Source organism: Alligator mississippiensis, chromosome 12, assembly GCF_030867095.1.
Source record: "Alligator mississippiensis isolate rAllMis1 chromosome 12, rAllMis1, whole genome shotgun sequence".
Taxonomy (NCBI): domain Eukaryota; kingdom Metazoa; phylum Chordata; order Crocodylia; family Alligatoridae; genus Alligator; species Alligator mississippiensis.
The window spans coordinates 47,926,614-47,949,595 of record NC_081835.1 but is presented as its reverse complement, the minus strand read 5'-3'; the positions used below and the strand labels follow the sequence as shown (position 1 = coordinate 47,949,595).

At 42.8% G+C, this 22,982-nt stretch overlaps 2 protein-coding genes across 21 annotated transcripts in view; one reads left to right on the top strand and one right to left on the bottom strand.

The window, feature by feature from the left end:
• Window positions 1-15,937, top strand: part of ZNF618 (zinc finger protein 618) — a 275,207-nt gene extending 259,270 nt beyond the window's left edge. For 15 of the 19 annotated variants that reach the window (XM_019475707.2, XM_014602702.3, XM_019475706.2 and 12 more), the window contains 3 exons: window positions 3,997-4,098; window positions 5,380-8,139; window positions 12,291-15,937. In XM_019475707.2, coding sequence (XP_019331252.1) covers window positions 3,997-4,098; window positions 5,380-6,893 — 1,616 coding nt within the window. In that variant the 3' untranslated portion in view covers window positions 6,894-8,139; window positions 12,291-15,937. Of the gene's footprint in view, window positions 1-3,996; window positions 4,099-5,379; window positions 8,140-9,762; window positions 9,919-12,290 lie in introns of all 19 variants that reach the window. The other 4 variants (XM_059715446.1, XM_059715447.1, XM_059715444.1 and 1 more) reach the window with 4 other exon arrangements.
• A 1,478-nt stretch (window positions 15,938-17,415) lies between these two features.
• Window positions 17,416-22,982, bottom strand: part of LOC102565749 (cholesterol 7-desaturase nvd) — a 53,262-nt gene continuing 47,695 nt past the window's right edge. For both annotated transcript variants that reach the window (XM_059715443.1, XM_019500942.2), the window contains 2 exons: window positions 22,297-22,473; window positions 17,416-19,806 (listed from right to left, as the gene is read on the bottom strand). In XM_059715443.1, the coding sequence (XP_059571426.1) occupies window positions 19,645-19,806; window positions 22,297-22,473 (339 nt within the window). In that variant the 3' untranslated portion in view covers window positions 17,416-19,644. The remainder of the gene's footprint in view (window positions 19,807-22,296; window positions 22,474-22,982) is intronic.

Genomic DNA, 22,982 nt, shown 5'->3' with positions numbered 1-22,982 from the left:
GGTAGGTCAAAAGTGTACATTGTTTTCATATGTTGTGTATCAAATCACACCACTCTCTTCTCATTTATCCCAACAGTATCTAGGAACTGATCATTTCATTAGCAGTCATCAGCCAATCCACTCAGTGGAGTTCAGATCCAAAAAGCAGATGGAGATCTTCTGTGCTGAGAAGAAGCCATCCTAGACTCAGGCAAAACAGAGTTTCTCCCTGAAGTCAATAGAACCTTTGTCTCCATTATTACTCTTCCCTGCTCATACGTGCTGCAGCTGTGGTGTAGAGAATGAAACTTTCATTTTAGGAAGGATGGTGAGATTTGAACACTAACCTGGAGTGTCTCATATACCAAATGCCCCCAAATAAGACATACACCTTGGTTTTTGGGAAGGCAGAACGCAGAAAAAAATATATTTCCACTGGAGGGTCAGTTGAGCCCAGCCAGCCATGACAGTGACAGGGAGCAGGTGGAGGGTTAGACTCTGCTGGTGGTTTCAGGTCAGCCTTGACCAGCCTGGGTGATCAGCTGTAGGGTGGCAGGCTGAGGACCAAGGTTCAAAGCCATGGTGTGACAGTTTAGCTTGATTATTGGAACATAAAGATCATTAAAAAGGAAAGATGATCATTAACAGTTGCAAAGAACAATGTGCCATTAAATCAATTGACTTACTCAGCTGCCTGAATAATAATAGTAATGCCACTGCTGCTGTACTGTGGAGCAGGAATCAAAGCAGTGTGGGTTTTACTCTAGGCAGGAAGTCAGCTTCTCTGCTTAAGACACACACTCCAGTTTGGGGGATGAGGTGGGCTGATTTTGAGGGGAAAGGTATGTGTGGTATATGAGTCAATATGGTGTCTTCATTTGGTCATTGAATTCTTGACTATTTGGCAAAAAACATTTCTGGGGGGAAATAGTTTGGGCACTCAAAACATTTTTGCTTCCATTTTTCCTATTTTTGTTTTGTTTTCAAGAGTTTTTATTTCAGTATAAATTTCAATATGGGAAATCAGTGCATTTCACCCTATACATCAAAACAGGACACTGCCTTTCGTACAGTGTCCCTATGCACTGAGTGGCAAAGGCCTTTCAGTGTTTTACTGAATGCATTCACTGAAAAAGCAGTGACACCTCAGCATGGTGTGTGCTGGCACTAAGCTCCCACTTGCCCCACTGTACTGAGGAATCTGGCATCATGACAGTATGTCTGTTAGAGTATTACACCTGCATCCCACCCATGCAGCAATCTGATAGGACTGTGGATAGTGCTGAATGCCTTTCCTGATAGGGCATGGAGAAACCCAGTTTAAATTGTCATTTCTGAAGTCTTTTCAGAGTGTTTATGGTAAATATCTAATCTTCCAGCTGAAAATGATAAGTCTATTAGACCCTTTTACACAAGTGACTGAAGACAGGGAATATGCTGCTAGTCTCAAAGAGTAAGAACAGGGCTTTGTTGGCACTTGAATCATGCAGAGGGCTGAGTCTGGAGGCTAAAAGGTAATTAGGAAAGATTATAGCTCTGTAAAATAGCTACACAATGGGAAGAAGCAATTAGAATGTAAATTGGAGACTGAGAGGCAGAAATAGCACAGCAGAATACAAGGCAAAGGAATTTGTTCTGTAATTATACTGTGCAATATACAGCTTTGACTCCCTTTAGAGTACTTTGTTCAGGTCTAGTGCTACCATATAATGCCTTTTTTTGCAATCTACTGCTAAAATAAAGAGGACAACAAGGCTGAACCTGGATTAAAGGATTGGAGGCGTGAAGAGAAATTAAAGAAGAGTGATCTATCTAGACTCAACCTGACTGATAAAAGAGGATGAGAATGAACTGCACAAATCCTATTAACACCATATCAAATGCCAGTGGATAATTGCACAAAATAAATCTCCTAATATTATGAAATAGATTTAAAAAGGGAAATACAGTTTTCCCCTTGCCAGGACCAGAAGGCTGTCACATGAATGGGGTTTACCTGAACAAAATTGAAACAGACACAAGGCCTATCTCATTAGCTACCAGCAGACATGCAAAATTCATACTATCTGTGCTGCTGGCAAGAGAGCAGTTAGAATAAACAGAGCTTGGGAAAATCTAGCCAGTCATTTCTGATTTCCAGCATTTTGCAGAAGGTCTCCTGTTTCTCCTTTCTCCTCTCCATTCCCACAAAGGCTTGTGTGGTTGCCTTCTTTCTGACTTGACTCTCTGGTCTTGGAGCTCAGCATCAGGCTCTCCAAATACTGGACATCCCCTTCTGAGTACACTGTGTAAGGTCTTGGTTCCCTTAGATAGGCAGAGAGATACCCCTGACAGGCCCACAACTAAATCCCTGCCCTATTATTTGTTCGTCTGCTATAGAATCACAGTTTAGTTATTGAGGCGGTATTCTCTTCCATTTTCAACCATTTCCTGACTCTCTCTTGAGTGAGATCCAGTGAGTTGTTGGCCTAGGACGTTGCCAATGCAATCCCCAGGCAGGATAAAAGTAGGGTGGTTTGTGGCAACTGAATTTACCCTGGTGCAGGATGGGGTGAGGGGGAGCAGGCAGAGAGGGACTCTTTCTCTCAGTCTATATGAGGTATAAGAGGTGAAGGGAGAGTTGAACAATGGTTACAAACCAAGAAGAGTTAATCAGATTTCAGCCTTACAGGAAGTCCTATCACTGAGCACTACAGTAAGCAGGTTATTCAGCCTAGGGGCAGCAATGAACAGGTCCAAAGGAAATTTTTACCTGGTTTTCTGTGGTGGAGAAAAACATATTTTTAATCTTACAAGATCTTCAGGTACCAGGAGGCTGAGGATAGCATAGGGTATAGGCAGATGTAATGTTTCTAGTGCTTTAATAAACTTGAAAATGCTATAAAAACTGAGTAGACAGAGGACGCACTGTGTTCAGTCCTATGAATTAGTCCAAGCTATATCAGACTCTGAAGTGTTTCTCAGGGATACTTTAGCTGGGAGGCTGTTCTGTCTGCCCTTATACTACTGAAGCTCTACAAATTTAAATTGCTTCAGAAATATTTGAGTGCTTTATATGTATGTTTCTCCATATCTCCAAAGCCCCAGGGCAGGGCTGCCCAGTTGGCTGCTCATGAGCTGCATGCAGCCCCAAGGGATTGACCTGTGGCCCCCTCAGGCTCCTAGTTTGGGTGTCACTACCTACATTGCTCTCCTGCTGCTGCTGCCAGAGTCTCTGGGCTTCTCCCTCCTCCAGCTTCCCCTTCCTACCACCACCCCTGGGGGAGTGGGGCAGTGCTGAGGACTTGGGGAGACCAGGGTGCTTGGAGAGCCTCAGGGATGCCAGCAGGGTGTGGCTCCAACCACTCAGAAGTTGGAAAGATAGGAAGGTTGCTACAAGGTAGGATCTTAAGGGGATAAAAAAATAAATCAAGAAAAGAACCAGCGATCAAATTTGCTTAAAACCCTCTCCTTTTCAATTTTATTTTTGCACTTACCTTCACAAAAATCTCTTATTCCAGAAATTAAAGTGACAACTGTTTTAGGCCCCACTGAAAACACTCTAAATGTCATCTCTTGGCTCTACAGTCACAGCTAGCTAACAGATGCGCTTCTGAGGCTGTGCTGATGGCATCAGTGACACTAAAGCAAAAACAAGTTGCTGTTATTTCAGCTGCATTAAGGAGATTTGGGGCAATATGCCGTGTGTGTCTGCATACATGCACTTGGACAAACCTTGAGAATAGAGGCACTGCAAGGTTAAAAACATCATTTTCTACTGTTAGTTAACTATTAAAAACCTACAGAAAAATATAGTAGAATAGGGTTACCCTAACAAAGGAAAGTAAAAGTAAAAAGTATTGGAGACCATTTTCCCTTTCTGTGCTTTAAGCTTGTTCCTATCTTACTGTCCTGAGGATATTGAGAGTACAAGAACTGACCTAGACCATCCCAGCACATGGCCACCATGTGTTTCCTTCCTAGTGAAATGCCTGTCCCCCACCTCTGACTAATGTATTCATGTCTTGTGCCCCACAGCTGACAATGAGAACAACATTGCCTCTAACCAACCCAGATCACCTCCGACTGTTGTGGAAGAAAAGTGGAAACCACAGCTCCAAAGAAACAATGCCAATAATAGTATGTAGCAGTGTTTTCTCTTTGAGCACTATATTTTACCTGTAGGTTCTGAACCAGTGGCTCTGTGTCTGAGGCAAAACTGTAGTTCTAACAGGCCAAAGATCATACTCCTCACTAATCTGTGGTGCTTTTAATTACATGTTTTTCCTCGGTTGTCCACATAGCATTCTACAAACTTGTCACCCTTCCAACTGGCACACCATTGGAATATGTACTGAGGACATGTGGGAACCCCAGAGGAGAAGATAGAGTATGTGGTGATAGTCCCACATCCCCCCCCCCCCCCCCCCCCCCCAAAAAAAAAAAAAATTACTGAGAGAACTCCTGTCCTGAACCAGTTAGCTAGATTAGATTTCCAAAGGAGCTGCAATTTATGATCTGAGGTTAGATTTCTGTGCCACAAGATGCAACATCATGACATAAGGCATAACCTGATATTTACTGGCAGTGGCAGGAGTCAGCCTGACTCTGGATCAGCCACTAGCAAGCCGCATAACCTTGTACTTTGGTCACAGCCTCCTGCACATAATCCAGAATCATTAGTAAGGTGCTTTAGCTGAGCTGCCCTGAAGAAACACTGTTCATTTGAAACCTAGTGCTCCATTGGGCCAAAAATGGCATCAACCATATAGCCATCAGCAGCCCCCCAAATGGGAGCAACTTGAGCTGGGAGAGTTGAAGGAGATCCTTAAATTATAGTAAAGCTAAATTGAACAAAGAAGCCAGATGTCCATACAAACTTGTATAGATGTAGCTCTTATAAAAGCATGTGATGCTAACACAAGACCTGAATCCTAAACTCAAATTGAAATCAATATTGGAATGAAAAGGCCAGTTTCCCATAATGAGATATGCCAGGTGAATCAGAATCCTAATTGCCAACATTTATGCACTGAAAAAGAATAGCATACTTGATTAGAATGTTCAGTGCCAACAAGAGATCCATTGTAAGGAACAAAGAGCCTGTGGCCCTCACCTTGGCTAGATTCTGCCTAATCCACTTGTGCAGTTTCTCTTCCCAAGGCCAGGAAAACTTGCACACAAGCCCCTCTCTGCTTTAAGGAAAAGAACAAGGCTATCACTATAGCATCAGGAAAGCCTGAAATTAGAAACAATTTAGGATAGGAGCTGCCCATAGGAAATGCTAGATTCAAGAATAGATTTCTATCTGCTGCAGTCTGGGCAAGTACTATGCGACATAGTGTCTTGCCCCTTTTCCTATCCCTGGTATAGAAGGAACAGTTTTGACAAATCCCTTGCCTTTCTTGTATTTCCCTGCAGCATCTGCAAGTGGTTCAGTAGGAAACAGCGCAATTCCGGAGAAGGAGCGGCAGAACATTGCTGAGAGGTTGCTGCGGGTGATGTGCACCGATCTGGGAGCTCTGAGTGTGGTGAGCGGAAAGGAATTCATCAAGTTGGCACAGACCCTGGTGGATAGTGGCGCTCGCTATGGTGCCTTTTCTGTCACTGAAATCTTAGGTAACTTCAACACTTTGGCTCTGAAGCACTTGCCTCGGATGTACAACCAAGTGAAAGTGAAAGTGACCTGTGCCCTGGGCAGCAATGCCTGCCTGGGCATAGGGGTCACATGCCACTCTCAAAGCGTTGGCCCAGATTCCTGCTACATTTTGACAGCTTACCAGGCAGAAGGCAACCACATCAAGAGTTATGTCCTGGGAATTAAGGGTGTGGACATCCGAGAAAATGGTGATTTTATCCACCACTGGGTGCAGAATGTGCTCTCAGAGTTTGTGATGTCAGAAATCAGGACAGTGTATGTCACAGACTGCAAGGTCAACTCATCTGCTTTCTCCAAGGCAGGCATGTGCTTGCGTTGCTCAGCCTGTGCCTTGAACTCAGTAGTGCAAAGTGTGCTGAACAAGCGAACACTACAAGCTCGCAATATGCATGAAGTCATCGAGCTCCTGAATGTCTGTGAAGATTTGGCAGGGTCCACAGGCCTCTCAAAGGAGACCTTTGGCTCTCTGGAGGAGACATCTCCCCCACCCTGCTGGAACTCAGTGACGGACTCCCTCCTGCTTGTCCATGAGCGCTATGAGCAGATCTGCGAGTTCTACAGCAGGGCCAAGAAAATGAACCTCATCCAAAACCTGAACAAGCATCTGCTCAGCAACTTGGCAGCCATTTTAGCACCAGTGAAACAAGCAGTGATTGAGCTAAGCAATGAGAACCGGCCCACTTTGCAGCTGGTCCTGCCCACGTATGTTAAACTGGAGAAGCTATTCACTTCCAAAGCCAATGATGCTGGTGTAGTCAGCAAGCTCTGCCATCTCTTCCTGGAGGCACTGAAAGAGAACTTCAAAGTTCATTCTGCACACAAAGTAGCCATGATTTTGGACCCTCAGCAGAAGCTGCGGCCTGTCCCACCATACCAGCATGAAGAGATCATTGGCAAAGTCTGTGAATTGATCAACGAAGTGAAAGAGTCCTGGGCAGAAGAAACAGAATTTGAACCCTCCACCAAGAAACCACGGGCAGCAGGCGAGGCCCCACCAGCTCAGGAAGAAGACCGGTTTGGGAAAAACGAAGTCTATGATTATTTGCAAGAACCCCTCTTCCAGGCCACTCCTGATCTGTTTCAGTACTGGTCATGTGTTACCCAAAAGCATACAAAACTAGCCAAGTTGGCCTTTTGGCTCTTAGCAGTGCCTGCTGTTGGTGCCAGAAGCGAATGTGTAAATATGTGTGAGCAGGCCCTCTTAATCAAAAGGAGGCGACTGCTCAGTCCAGAAGACATGAACAAACTCATGTTTTTGAAGTCCAACATGCTTTAAAACTATCTTTTAATTAAAAAACAAAACAAAACTTTAAAACACTGTTCCAAACAAAGAGAAAAAATTTAAGTTCTAAACACTGTGGACCTCATTATGAATGCCCCTGGAAACCAAGTGCTTTTTTATATATATATAAATATATATATAAAAATATAAATATATATAAAAACTAAGTTTGAGAGGAGAGCTGAGCACGTGTGAGAGACAGCCCTCTGCCAGGAACGTGCTCCTTTCCATAGATAGCGTGTGGACTTAACAGACTTTCTAATGTTTTCAAGCGGGCAGACCAATGGGAGGCTGACGTTCTAAAGTCTTCAGGCAGCTGAGATCTAAAGTGACTTGAAGTTTCTTTTATTTCTCCTCTACCCCACCTTTCCTCTTGTCCCCTGGGCCATCTTGCCATGGATAATCAAACTACGTTGAACAGACCAGTTCTGCACTGGACTTTGCTCCTATGAATAACTGTACACCTTGAGGGCATTCGTTTGCAGCCTTCTTAACATACGTTGCATGATATCAGGGCACCTGTGTTTTACAAACACAAAGTTGTGTTAGAAGTCAGGATGGGAAACTTTAAGAAAATACATTATTTTAATCTTTTCATACAAGAAGTCCCTTCCCCCCCCCCCCCCCAAGAGTTACTTTTCAGTCGCCACTCCCGTTTTTGAGTTAAACTTCTTAGCTAGTGATTTTACATTTGAGTTAGAACTGAGAGAAAGTAAGTATGGCAAAGAATGTCTGTGATTGTTGTTTTATAGATATTTTTTACACATTAACTTTTTTTTCTGAAGTCCCACTGTAAACTAGCTTATCTCACCTGTATGTCCTGCATAACAGGGGTTCTCAAATTCATTTACAGAGTGGCCCATTCACCACTAAATAGCATCCCTGTGGGAACTGCAACGATTGCTTATATGGAAAAGTAACTTTAGGGAAGTAATGTATTGTTTAGCTACTTTTAATACAGTTAAATGGTGAGAAAAAGGAGAAGCCAGCACCGTTTGACCAGACAGCTCTCCACAGACCACCACCAAGTGATCCACCAGTGGTCCACCAGCTACCGTTGGAGAAGTTCTGCTATCTAAAATTCCTGTAAGCCTTTCCTGTGTGCAGATTCGAAATAATCTTTCACATGATCGAGGACAAACCAAGGTGTATGATTTTTCAGGGGAACAAAGATCATCAGTTTTATAAATCTAGCGTTTGAAGGAAGAGAAGCATTGTGGGTTCAAAGATCCTTCTGAATGTAAGTGCTCCCACTCGAATACAAACTACACCTTTTCCTTTCCTTTTTTTGGGGGAATGGTTTTCTCTGGTAGCATGAATGTCTTTTTAATACCTATAGTGCATTACACTATGTGTTACATTGCTGAATCATTCTGGCTAGGAAGGCCCTGTAACCTTAAAACTTCACATTCACTAGCTCTTCAGACTTGCAGCCCCTCCCCACCTATACTATCATAGAAGCCCAAGGACAAGGACCATGAGCCATTCCACTATCAGTCAAGGCCAGCATCAAAAGGGTCTAGTGCCTGCTCACATGGTTCAAGCATGTTGTTGCACCTAACCTATTTGGGATGACAGATCAGGTGCATCTTGGATTAATCCAGATTTTTGGTGCCAAACTTAGTTCTCTGCAGGGTTTTAAGATTCCAAAAGTGCAAAACTAAATGAATTCCTTCCTTAAAGTAGTATCTTTCACTGCAAAAAGTTCATAACTGCAGTCCCTGGTGACAGTTGACCAGCCTTAGGGATTTACATGCCCCAAATAAAGACTGTGCAGCAAATTAGTTAGCAACGTTAGCTGTTCTGGACAAGAAGGTTTTGGGTTGACTTCCCTGAGCAGCCGTTTGGTGTACACTGACAGTGCAGTACTTAGGGACAAAGGCTGTTGATCCCCTTAGAGAGGCCATCTTTTGAATAGGTATTAAAGCAAGATCCTTTCTACCAGGTTCAGTGCAGCAAAAATTTAAGGTCTCAAAATGTGTTACAGAGTTGAAAAATAAGCCCCAGGACCTTTACCACTAAGTCATTCTCAGTAATGGTGCATGCTGGTACCCTGTGTGAATACATGTGGGTTGTTATGCTTGCTTGCAGTCTCTGTGTTCTTAGTATCACTGCACATTGTAAGGTACTTTGATTATGAAAGGTACTGAATGCTCCCCCTGGGCATACTGATCAGAGATGGGAGAGTTCACAAGCTAATGACCCTTCCTAGTATCAGGCACCCTGAAGGACAGCCCTTTGTTTACTGGCATCTTCTTAGGCTGTCCTTTCAGGCTGGGGAAGCATTACACCTTTTGCAGAACAAAGTGAGTTGAAAATTGTGTTGGTTGCCACCACTGATGTTGCGGTGAAAACCAGTGGTTTCCTAAAGGCAGCTGTGAGTATTGGTAGGGATTATTGCTGTCTGCTGCAGGAATAATATTTAAATGAGATCCCTCAAAGGCAAGAGACATCTGGAAATGTGCTTTCTCCTGCATTGGTCTATGCAGGTGGAGATTTCTTCATTCTTTTTCTTCCTCTTCAACAAAAAGTTTTTGCTGGTTTTTTTCTCCCAAAGGAACACTACCTGCCCAGCCATTTTAAGCAGCCCTTCAATAACAAATCTGTTTGCACATGCAATGCAAGAGAAAAATGTAAAAAATTCAGACTACCAAGAAAAATGAAAAGGGACAGCAAGGGAAATTCTGATGAGAAAGAATTGGAAATCCTTTGTAGCCACAGAGAGGGAATGGGGAAGCTTTTGCCTAAGAGAGAACCCAAAGTTGCACCTGCCTTCATGTTTGCAGACTGGGCTGGGCACCTTGGTACTCAAACCGTGGGACAGGCTTTTAGTTCACTTTCTATTAATGTCACTATTTTACAGTTTAGATCAGGCTCCTTTAGCCTGGGATTATCAGAGGAGCTGAAGAGAGCTGGACACCCAACTGCCAGTGAAATTCAAGTTCAGTTCAATGAGGGATGACTATCCAGCTCCCTTACATTCTTTGGCAAATCACAGCATTAATCAAGACTGCATTTGGTAATGGACAGGGTTTGCAATTTTGGGGGGGGCTGGAGAGATTTGTCATCTCAGCTTGAACACAGAGTGGGGCATTTCCTATACAGTAAAAGCTGTGTTATCCGGCACTCTGTTATCTGGAATGCTCTATTAACTGGCATGCCAATGAACACGGCAAAAGCGAAACTGGAAGTCCGATCATGGCACTTCTGGTTTCGCCGAATCCCACTTCACCAACTTTGGACCATGGCCCGGGGCAAAGCAGCCTGCATGGGCCCCCGCCTCGCTGTCCCCCAGCACGCTGATGCCAGGGAGTGAAAGATCTGGCACACCGGACGCGGCGGGAGGGGCAGTGGCCTGAACAGGCAAAGACACTTCTCAGATAACTGGCATATTTGATTAACCAGCACTCCCCATTCCCCATGGGTGCCGGATAACACAGCTTTTACATGCCTATGAAAGGCACTGTGTGTGTGGGGCACTAGACAAAGGAGACTTAGTATAGATTTAAAGCACTGAAATAGTGAATGAGACAGAATGGCAATAGTTTGGGCATCTACTTAATCCGTGGAGTAGTATTAAAAATGGTTTGAGAGCTTTGGTGGTGCAAAGGAGAGGGCCAGAATCAACCTCTCACCCCCTTGGCTAAATTAAATTATCAAAGCATCTTTGGTTAGTCACACTAATGATGAACTATAAACCAAAGCATGCATGCAGTGATGTCTATTAGGAGGGACCCCTCCAAATATTTATAAACTCAACCTGGCATCTAGGTTAAAACAACAAACCAGAAAACTGGTGAGATAACTTGCAACTACCTATTCTTCTCCCTACCTAGGGAATGGCAGAATCTGCAGTTTTTATTAATAGTAATAACAATAAATAATAAAAAACATATTAAAGTTACCAGGTGTTCTGTTTGCAAGTACTCAGTGCTCTGCACAACTCATAGGATGATATTAGTGGCTGATAAGATGCCCCACTACTGAGCCTACCCATGTCTTGTCAGTTTTAAGGAAATAATTGGGTCAGTGGTGCACAGATTTGCTTTATGTGCAAAAATGATATAGCGATGCTTTTCTTTCTCCCACCACTTGGTTACGCAGACCGTGGCATGTTCCCCAGACTGCAGATAATTTACAGAGGTCTTGATTTCAGGAAATTCTGTTGATTTGCTGCATTTTCTGTTTGCTTGCTGCTGTTTACTTAGTTTGGTGAAAATGAAGTGCTGTACATAGCATTACAGTGTCACAGCAACAGGTGCTGCCCTGGGGCCTTAGTAGGCAGGGGTAGGGAAAGAAGGAGATGTGGCCTCCAAATAATGGTGTGAACAGCAATGCAGGTTACATCCCATTTGAACTGGAAAGAAGGTTCTTAAGGAGCTCATTCATCTAGCTTGTGTGATGGAACAGTTTGCATCTGCAGTGTTTGCATTAGGAACCTGCCCCCTTCTTCATTTGTTCCCTTCTTTATTATTTAGAAATCCATTTGTGTGAAAACTGAATTGCTGTTCTGTAGGAATTAATGTCCCTGCTGCTTTTTCTGCAAGTGACATCATAGGTGCCTGTTTGTGCCTTCACAGTTTGTTTCAGAAATTATTATGATGTCACAACATCATCTTCTGAGAAGCAAGCACCAACACAAGATGAACTGTAAAGGAACAGAGCTGCTTGTGTTATGTCCAAATATCCTTATTAACAAAGACCAAGAGAACTAAGAAAATACAATATAAAGGCACAGTTTTATAAACAAAAAAATGTTTAGATGACTTCTGTTTCCATAAAACACAGCAGCTGGACCATACCCATTTTCATTATCTGTTTCTACTCTCCATTTCTCCAGCAGTAGAACACAGTTGTCATTTGACAGTGCTCCACTCACTGCTGTTATCTCCTAGAGGGTTAGTAACAGTGACTGTGATGCAACTGTTCTCTCTCAGACCAGAGTGAAGGATACTATCGAAGCCTGAATTGTAGCAGAAAACTTGCATTAGTTTAAATAGATTTAAAATCAGTCTAGTGAAATTGCTGCCTTATGTAGCTCTACTGAAACCAGTTTATCCTTGTTTGAAATGGTTTGCTTGTATCTAAATTATTGACTTATTTTGATTTAAATATGAGTTAAACTACGTTAAGCCTCTACATTAGTGTTTGCACCAGTTTAACTAGATCAACTTAGTTAATGATGTTATGATATATTTTTAATAGAAAAGGGAGAAAAATTTCAGAAGCAACTCGGTGTGTTAGGGCCCTAAGTGCCTTTTGAAAATAGAGCTTAGATACTTCTCAAAATGTTACCCAAGGCTTAAATTGCTGTTTCTGAGTATCACTGAGTTTTCGGGCCTGGATACATGACACATTTACACCAATGTAATTTACATTGACTTCATACAGCAATGTAAAATACACCCGGACCGAAGCAGACAGTTGAGCAACAGTCCTTGAGAACCTGCGTGTAATAGGCTGTGATTATTACTACAACCTACTCCTAGGTGGAAAGGAAGCAGGTAATAGCATGTTTTCCTTAACTAAATGGCTTTCCCAGGATAAAACTATGGGCACACAACACACAGACTAATGTAATTTACACCAGTGCAGTTTACCTCCAATGTTTTCTAGGATAATTCTGTATCAGATTCAAATAAGTAGCATTTGATGTTCTGTGTCCGTGTCCTTGGCATTCCATAAGATGACTCCCAGCTTGGGGGCGCTAACCCATAATAGTAGATTGGAGGATTTTCTGTTCAAAGAAATGTTTTCAAATACTTTTGTTGGAAGAGGCATCCCTACAGTCAGATTGGCATGGACTGTGGAGGTTTTTGCCTTTCTTTGTACTAAGGAGCACAGAGCATGGTCCTCTTCCTTGGATGTCTCACATGTATTTTAACAAACCAGTTCACATCCTTGTAGCTGGAGGATATTGACAGTGCCCTCATCCCCCTTCCATGCATGTGGCAAGTTACGGTTTAGGGATGTTTACAGGCACTGTGCCTGGTAGTTAAGTGAGAGGGTTGTTCATACAGTCTTCTTTGGAATATGCTAGGTGAACACCTGTGTAGAATGGCTTAGATGGGGATGATGCCACACTGAGCAAGGGTTTGGGCTAGATGACCTTCTGAGGTACCTTTTAACCCTACTTTTGTGTGATTCTATGATACACTATAACACTCCTTGGGATGCCACTAAGTTATCAACAAATTAGAAGAAAGTCAAAGTAGCCAGAAAATATTCAGTGCTAGATGGGTGAACATGTACTGAGGAAGGAATCGGATCTGTTTAGTTTGATGGCCAAGGCAGGAAGAAAAGTCCTGTCATATTTGAGAGGAGCAAACACCCAAAAGGTGGAGGAATAGTTAAAGTGGTCTGTATGGAGCAATTAGGACTCAAGCAATGAAAGGGAATGACAGAGAATTAAGCTGGACCTCAGGAAGCTTTTCCTACTGAAGAGAGGCCTCTTCAGTTGAGGAACAGTCACTCAAGCTATCATTTAAAACCAGACTGAAGGGAACAATCGAGTGCATTGTTAAGTACATTACTGTCCCAGCCCTTGCTAATGTATAAGATAGTCAAATAGGCTTTCTCTACTGCAATTATAATTTATGTTAAAGAGGCTTTGGGATGGGTAGTGTGTGAACTGGCCAGTAGGAAGAGGTGGCAACTGTTCTGGGAGCAACAAATGGGTACTTCTTAACTCTTAAAAGTAATAAGCCAAGAGAGATCAAGAGGATGCTATACTGAATCTGTAGCCACTTCTGTTATGCATTGCCTGTATTACACGGTGGTTTGAGTCCTTGGTGCATCAGTGGAGCTACATAAGGGTTCACAGAAGCATGAAACCTAATGAGCATCAGTAGGCAAAATTTTCAACAGAACTTTGGCTCCTAGGCTTAATAGGTGCTTTTAAAAAATGTGTCCTATAGCAAAAGTACCCTTTTATACAGTATGTGGGATATGTCTGTACATCAGGGGAAATCTTAAGCCCCCAGCAAAAACTTCTTATTGATCAAAACAAAAAAATGCAGAGATAAAACCAGGCACAGGTCCTATTTTGCCCCTTGGAACTATGGGAATAGCTTGTTTATGCTAGGCCAGATATGGTAAACCAATGAGAGTGCCCTGAAATTTAATTTTATATATTGAATGTTTTCGGGGTTTCTGTTTAATTTTTTGTTTTGCTGGTTAGTTGGGTTTTTACTACACCAATTAGAGTCCTTTGTTTTTATAACTTGACAGACGAGTTTTGCTTACATTAGATGACCGTGTATCCAATAGCCTCTGTAGGTTTAATGATCTGTAGGCAGCTGAGTTTGAAATTTTTAGAGTAGCTTCTGAAATGAGTCACATAAATGTCTAGTTTGTGCACAACATCAACCACTGACTGAAAGCATTTTTTTTCTTTCCATTGTTTTAGTGTCACTGACAGCAGAGTCAGCGTATGTCTTGGTACCCAGATGAGCAGCGTAGCCTTAACAATGGGAAGATTTTACAATGGAAATGATGGGTAGAGGCATGTCAGACCCTTGCTTTTCACAACCAAAGTTCCTTAAAGAGACTTCCAGCCTCATGAGCCTTGAGTGCTTGTTTCCAGTCTTCTGGGGATTCTTGTGGTGGTCTCTGAAATGTGTGTGGTTAGGGTGTTTATTTTTTTTTTCCTTGTTGATGAAGTTATCCATGGATAAAAACCTTTCCGCTTTAGAAAGGAGATGCACTCTGGAAGGAGCAACAGTCCTAGGGCTGCTGTGTATTTTCTAGAGTCCGTTTAAATATGTTGGGACTTTTATTTAATTTTTTAAAAATATTTAAAAGGAAAACTGATAACGGACAAACCGAATATTCATGATAGGTGAATAGCCAAGGTCACAAATGCAGGAGGAATGCACGTCACCCAGACTGTGAGGATTCTGGTCTGCGCTGTAGCTAGAAAGTGTGTCATACTGACAAAACCATCAGGAAATCCTCGTTTGCAGCCAGTCTGAAAAGAAGCCGTTCCTCATTTTGTATGTTAATTTCTCAAAACCTCCTGTTGGGAGTTGAATTCTCTTGTTGTTTCATCAGGAAAATGATTAATGTTCTCCTTTTCTTCCCCAGTCCCTTTCCTCAGTAACTTGTGTGCATTTACCTTTCTTTCTGTAGATGCAGATGTTCTAGGCAATACCATAGATGCACCTGCGTGTGTCTCTCTACCTGCAAGTGCAAGAATCTCATGTCATCTTAAAAAAAATACAAAAAATATACAAAAAATTATACAAAAAATATCTTTTTTAGGCCAGAGTTTTCTACAGGTATTAATGAATATTTTTCTTAATCCTTATAAGTTTTATGTGTTTAATATTTCTTAATACCGGTAGCATTAATTTATACTTTTGTAGCAACACAATATTTTTATAAACCGCCACCGCTGGCTTTGTCTTCATAATGGGGAAATGTGCGGGCAGCTGGCCCTGCACTGTACCATGTACTGTATTTAAAAGGTTATCTAATGTCACACTTGCTGTGTTAATAAACAAACAAAACCTGTTTGGAGTCTCATGTATTGTTGGTGTGGATCGAATGACTCAATAGAGAGCAATATTGCACGGGGTTGAGTTGCTGATTTTCATTGATATATATGAATGCTTGAGGCCAACTCAAGTTCTTCTGAGTTTTTCTTTTTAGGATTTTTCCTTTTTTGTTTTTGTTTTTACAGCTCAATAAATTCAGTGCTGTTTGAAACTTAGACTGACGTCAAATGAAAAGGATTATAAAAAAATCGAAGTGTTTAAATGTTGCTGTTTTTACAAGTCTGTTGCTGTCTGAATGGAAATATTCCATGTTAGAAAAGGAATAATTCCACTTAAGTTCCAAACTAGCTAAGAGCTCCAGGCCAGAGTTCAGTTATTTGGAGGAGGTATCTTAGAGACATGTTTCTGCAACATTCTTTTCAGAGTTGATGCCAAGGCAGAAGACAAACTGTAACTGTAAGAAAGCATCCGTTGCTTGAGGATTTTCATGTCAGTGTTGTATTTATGGTTTTACAATAAAACAACCTTTAGGAAAAAAAATGAGCATCTGGGTGTTTCTTTTTTTCCAGTATGTTTCTGGGATCGTGCTTGATGCCCTTTGCTGGTTTAGATCTAGAAGTGTTCGTTTAAGTATCTTGACACCTGAGAATCACAAGGTAGCAGTAGTCTATCTTTAGTGGAAAGTCTCACCTGTAAAAGTCTTATTTACCAAAAAAATTCTGTTTAAATCCAACAGAAGTTCTAGGTACAAGTAATTCAAGAAATTAACTGGAACAAACACTTTAAAGAGATTTACCTGAATTTATCACCAAGGCTTGCTAAATCCCCATTTCGAGAGGAGTGCCCTCAAAATAGCTGGGTACAGCCTGGAAGTCCAGACCAAAGATACAAAAAGATGAACTCATTTTCTGTATGGTTTTTAATTAGAAAATAAAGAAGTGTCAAAGAATATGCATGGAGGTAAGAGAATGAAGATGGTAGATATACTAGCATTGTTCAAACCAAACTGAACAGGAGATGTTAGCCACCAGGTTTAGATTTGCCTACCAAGATGGTAAAGGAGCTCTAAGAGGCTGTGGCAGCTATTGGGTCAATCTGCATGAATCGGACCTTGCATTGACAGTGGTCCCCGATTCTTTGCAGATAGCGCATTGCCTGCAACAACTTCTAGTGTTGCTAATAGCTGTTTTCAAAACTTATATACCTTCAAGAGTAGAGCTGGGCTGGATATCATTTTTCCATCCTGCGAAAGACTGTCAACCACATACATTTTCATGAGCCAATATGGGGAAAAAAATCCAGATCAGATCAAGTGAAACATGTCTTTTGGATGACTTGTAATATCTGTGTTTCGTTTTGCCCTTTCTTGTTTACCATTTCTAGTTTAAACAAACAGATTTCAAAACAGAAAATGTCTAGAATAGAAGAAAAATTAAACTTTTTAGTTTGGAAATGTCAGAATAGGCCATTTTAGTGCTCAGCAGCACTTTGTTAGCAACCACAGCAGGACAGCTTTGGAGTCACCAGCAAGTGAGTATGTACCACCCTCTGGGGATAGTTTGTAGTACTTACGGCCATTGCAACAGAAAAGTGGCAAATGTGTCATTGCTTCTGGAAGAATCTCAAAACTCTTCCAGGGCTTTGGCTAGCTCTGGGATCAGGAATCAGAACCCAAGGCACATTTACATAAGCATGTGGCAAGGACTATAGAGAAACATGGTTAAAACCTGCTGTTTGCACAAACCCTAACTAGGGGAAAGGTTTTAGTGAAGTTTATAGAGGTAGGAATGGGTTTTCAGACCATTGCCTCCTTCCTTCCTTCCTTCCTTTCCAGTCATTCCATAATGCTGTCCATCTTTTAATGAATGGCTGTGGGACAAGAAAAGATTATCGCAAACCACGCAGAAAGTTATTTCCTTCCCTGCAAGGAAGCCAGGTATAAAGTTCAGCTCAGGACCATGATAAAAAAGTTCTGCAGGTTCTTCCCACAAAACTGTGGAGAATGACATCACAGACGCTTAGCAGATTTAAAAAGACTTTAATACAAGAACAGTAGTTATAAAAAGCCTGATTCTAAAGGCAAGGATCAAACAACTCCAAGTCGCATCATATCTCACCACTGTGGTGTTCTTGCCATCAGAAATTAAACCAATGCCCACCATGGATCTGCATTAGCCTGCTCCTGGCTCCACTGTATTGTTGATTCTTCCAAGAAATTTTTAAATTTAGTGCCCTCACTACTGACACTCATCACCATTAACACAAGATCAATAACACCAGGTAGTTGAAGAGGTTCGACTTTGATGCTCACTCTATATTCCTTCTTTATGTAGTACATAGGGCAATTCTGTGTCCAAAGGTCTTTTCCCTTTACTTCTGTCTTCAAGCAGTAAAAAAAATACAATCCCTTATTGCCTACTGCAGTCTGAAATTAACAGACTAGTTTATGCAGTTCACACTGTAACTAAACTAATATATTAAGAGACTAGATAAAAAACAGTGAATCAAGAGGTCTCTCCAGGTTGACATTGTTCTAAAGGCCCACACCAAAGCAGAGGTCTCCGTAAAGTACAGAATTCACACAATATAAAAAGAGACATTTTACAGAATATTTTGTAGTAGTGCATTCCTTTGGCACCAGCTCTCAGTACAGCGTGCACAGTATCAGCAACAACCCATTAGTTCAGATGGCTCCCAACAGATCCACACTGGGTACATTTGTTTTTCGTAGCCGTTAGCACAGACTGACTGAAAGATCTTGACTGAACACCTCAAGATCTCAGGTCAGGCTATCTATGGACTTAAATGGACCAACCGAACGGGTTTCCATAAGGTGTGAACCGGGGCAGAATTCAGCTCTTTTATCTATACGCCACAGAGAGACAAAATCAAATGGAAAGTAGAGTAGTTTTCTAGCCAGATGAGCAGAGATCAGTATTCATCCACTACAAAATATGAGGGCACCAATGTTGGCAGTCTGCTGTTCAGTTGATATTAAATATGATCTTGTTCACTAGTTACTAGTGTTTTTTTTCCCCAAGAAGGTTGGTTTTATATTATCAAAGGGATAATTTCTTGCCCCCTCTTCACAAATTGCTATTTCATGAAGTATTTCTACATAGAAAGTTATCCAGGAGCTAACAACCCACTGGTAAATTAAGGGTTGGTATGTCTATATTACAACTGGGAGCTGATTGTAGTTGCGACACAATAGCAGAGCAGCCCTGGCAGCACAGGATTATGTGGACTGCGCAAGTTTGCCCTAGACTTCAGGTCTGTACTTGGCTGGAGCCTGTGCTCTTGTGACTACACAGATAACAGGACCCGAGCTAACAAGGTTGCAGCTAGACTCGGTAGGTTGACATATGCTGCAATCACTCTTCCACACTGCAGTATAGACACACCTCCTCTAAAAAGCCATTAGGTAACACTTACAAATAATCCTCACCAATTTTTCGCTCCTGCTAATTTCTATGTTTAGTAGCAAGAGCCCAGAGCATCTGCTGCCTAAAGTGCCCCCAAAGTTGCCTTGCCCATTGTGATTTTCTAGGTTTGACACAGTGATTTGCTATGGAAAGGCAGACGTCAAGGGATGACTTTGATAAATGATGTGACATGGAAGTACTAAACAGCAGGTCAGAATCAGGAAAGCAGGTCTGAAGGGGACCTCATGAAGTCAGCCCCCTGCTTAAGGCAGGATCATCCCTAACTGAATCATCCCATTCAAGTTTTGATGTAAATTTCCCTGATTAACAGAAGCAATGAGATACAGAAGACACCAGGGCAAGTATTGCATCTCACACATGACTGACAAGCCTGGATTTCATCAGCTGTACATAGAAGATGTTGTATATGACTACAAGCAAGTATCAGACTAGAAAGACCCAAGTCATATTTATATTGAAAAGAGACAGTGGGTGCGTCTACACGAGCCACCCACTGCGCAGTTGTTATTGCAGTCATTTAGCACTTGCATAACCCAATACGAAATGACTGTATGCCCCGCAACAGTTGCCTAGTGATGCTTACTGTGCAGTAGCTCATTACTACTGCACGGTAGTGTCGCATCATGGTTCATGCCCGGTGATGCTACTGCACAGTAGTAATGAGCTACTGAGCAGCAAGCACCTTGTGTAGATGTGGCCAGTGAGTCTTAACTTGGTTGAGCTCTACTGCCGCTCAGGGACTGGAGAGGAAGGCAGCCCTTTAAATGTCTTCTACCACTTCTGTCCAGGGGATAGCTTTCTTTACCAGTCCAGTCCATCCTTCTGGAACGTGAATCTCTTGCTTTTCTCACTGTAAAACTGAGCATACCAGCGCCTGTACCTCTGAATTGCAGAATCCTCTTTTACCAGTAGAGGTTTAGCAAGATATTGCTTGTTATTCCATATTGTTATATCACGCTCAAACTGTGGGAAAAGAAGCAGACTTGTCTTAAAAAAGGAATTTAAACTAGATGTCCATGCATACTACTTCACAGACCAGCAAAGCTCAAGTCCTGAGAGAAGACACTGGTTCCAAAGAGGTTTTTAGCAAGTCTCCAAGCCTGGGCAGTTTTTGTGCGGCTATTAGCTTACAAAACATCCAAACAATGGCTCTGTGGGCATATCTACTCCGTGGTGGTGGCCAGGGTCCCAGGCAGGCCCCATCCACCCAGTCCCATATGCACTCAACCAGGTTAGCACACTGGTGTGGTGGCTCCAGGGTTGTCCCAGCAGCCACTCAAGTACATTAGAGACTGAGAGCTTGAGAACAGCTGCAGAGAGATGCCCCTGAGTGGCAGTGCCTTTGGACATGTCCCTGCCAGAGCAGGTTCGTATGGCATGCTGAGGAGGAGCTTGGGTGGGAGTAGAAGACCTGTCCTGTGTTCTACCACAGCTGGGGACATCTGCAGGGATTCTGAGAGAGAATTTCATCCCCGTTCACTTCATTAAGTCTCCCTTCAGTGAGGGAGGTACTTGCTCACCCAGGCTCTGAGGATTCCTACCACCTCAAGGCACTTTCCCTATCATAATATTTAATGGAAAAACGATTTTTGACCCTCTCTCTTACACTCCAGGTGCTGCGGAGTTGAATTCTTGAGTATAATTGAGTGGAATGGAACCAATCTTGTGTATTGACAGCCCATTCACACGCAACATGCCATCTGCTACAGACACCCTATGAAGTTAACAAGGTCAACCTCTGGCAGCCCCAAGCAAGAAGTTTCCAAAGCAAATGATAAACCATCATCATAGAACAGAGAAGGCTCTTTAAAATAGTCAAAGGTCTGCCTGAACTGAGGTGTGCATCAGAGTAGCATGGTGGAAATGCAGCAAGAGGGCTGGTGGCTAGCACATCACTAGCAGGTACAATCACAGCTGCACAGGCAAATCTACGAGGATGTTTCCAAATGAAATAAACCCTTTTGTGCACAATGAGTATTTACTGGACCACATTGCTTTGATATATAATCATAAAGGATGGGTGTGTTCAAGAGTGCCACCAGCCATGTTTCTAGCTGCTATGTGGTTTCCCACTCAAAATGGGAAACTACCTGGCACACACAATGGTTTTATTTTGAGATTGCCCTTACTTGGTGAAACATCCTTGTGTTTTGCCAGAGGACAGGGCAGAATCCAAAACTGTTTATAGGTGTGAAAAGGACACTTGTGCAGGTGGGTACGTCCCATTCTGCCACGGACAAGAAATGCAGCAACAAGCACCTTTTCCTACAAAAGTTCTGCTGCCCAGCAACTTCAAGCATTCAGCCTTCTAGCAATGTTTACAGGGCTGACCCGCACACCTGCAGCCAAGGGAGCATGGTGGCAGTGAGCAGGGAGCTCCTGCAGATGCCGCCAGCACTGTCAGCGGTGGGAGGAGTGACTAGCACCAACCAGGGTTTGGTGACCACTTGCAGCCACTGCCGGCAGCCAGGGGTGATCATGGACCTCTCAGAGACACCACTGGCGGTGCCAGCAGCAAGGTGGTGAGCAGCAACTGCCCACAGGCACCGCCAACATTGGGCACCTTTTTGCTGGGGATGCACCACCTGAGTGCACCCCCTACACATCGTCCCTGCCTGCAGCAGCACCAAAGTAGGTGGGGAAATAGGGTTCCTTGTAATCTACATTCAGGTACTGGTCATACCTGCCATACCCAGTGGTCATACTCAGTTCGCCCTCCCTTTCAGTATCTACTCTGCCACTGTGTGACACAGGATATGGGGCAAGATGGATCTACGGTCTGACCCAGTGAAGCTAGGGACAGAAATTACACATAAACCGATGTAAGTGACCAGAAACCGGTTCAAATCTGTAACACGACAGAAGTTTAATACAAATAAACTGCTTTCAAAGTGGCTGAAACCAGTTTAAGGTAAACCTGGATGGATGTAGTATCAGACTTGGCTGATTTAGGTTAAATCGGTTTATTGAACTTCTGCCCAAGATCCCCTCCAGATTCAAGTTAACTTACAGTCCCCCAGCATCCCAGGATGCTTTGCATCTCCCATGCAAACTCTCCCTTGCAGGGTGGGTGGGCTAGCCTTGGCCCAAGCTGTCTGCTCCAGCAGAGCAAAGAGGTGTGCTCTAGTGCCCCCCCCCCCCCCCAAGCTTCTTGCCCGGGCCAATGCAGACATGTGGCTGCATTTCCGGAATCAAAAGTAAATGTCAATTCACTAGCTTATTGGTTCAATCTATGCGGCTCAAACTAACCTGCAATGATTGAACTGATTCAGCCTCGGGCTTTTTGACTGTCTGTACTTAGTCTAAATGGCAGTTCTTATGTTCTTATACTGAGACCTGAGTGCCACTGACCATTCACAAAAACAGGTTACAGATAACAAGGCAGTAAAGGCCTCTGCAGTTCTGACAAAACTCTTTTAGAAGCAGCCCGTTCTGGCTCAGTAAAGCACTTACCTGTATGCACTCTGCTTTCAAAATGAATTTTGGGATTATTGCTGGCATGTTTTTCTGATAATAGATTTCATGGATAACTTGCTGAAGGAGAGGCTCAACGGGTGTCACAGTGTGCAGAATGATCCCACGGCCCAGGAATTCATGTTCAAAGATCAGAAAGACCAACCCAGGCCCCACCTTCAAACAAAGAAAAGGAACTTCTTAGAGAATTTAGCTCTTTCTAGTTCTAGTTCCCTGCATTTGCAACTATTTGTCCAAAAGAACATCAGCGAGGACTATTCTCATACATCACAGTACAAAGCTCCCTATAAAGAAAACCTTACAGTGTAGAATAAGTAAGGATCAGGGAAGAGACGTTGCTGCCAATGCCTTGCTGCTGCAATGGCTGGAACTTCGGTAGGGTAAAATATGCCCAGATGATCCCTGAAAGACATAATGACTAGGGGTGTGCAAAGTGGGCCTGATTCGATTCGGATTCGGCCTGAATCAGGGACAGTGATTCTATTGATTCGGATCACTGTCCATGATTCAATTCAGCTGAATCTGAAGATTCAATGCTGATTCAGAGAATCAGCAATTTGGACATAGACACAGCCTTTAAAAGTTTTTTCTGCATACCTTGAGGTAGCAGGCACTAGGCCCATGCAAGTAGGCAGCTAGTCAATCCAGCTTCGGATCCGGTCGCT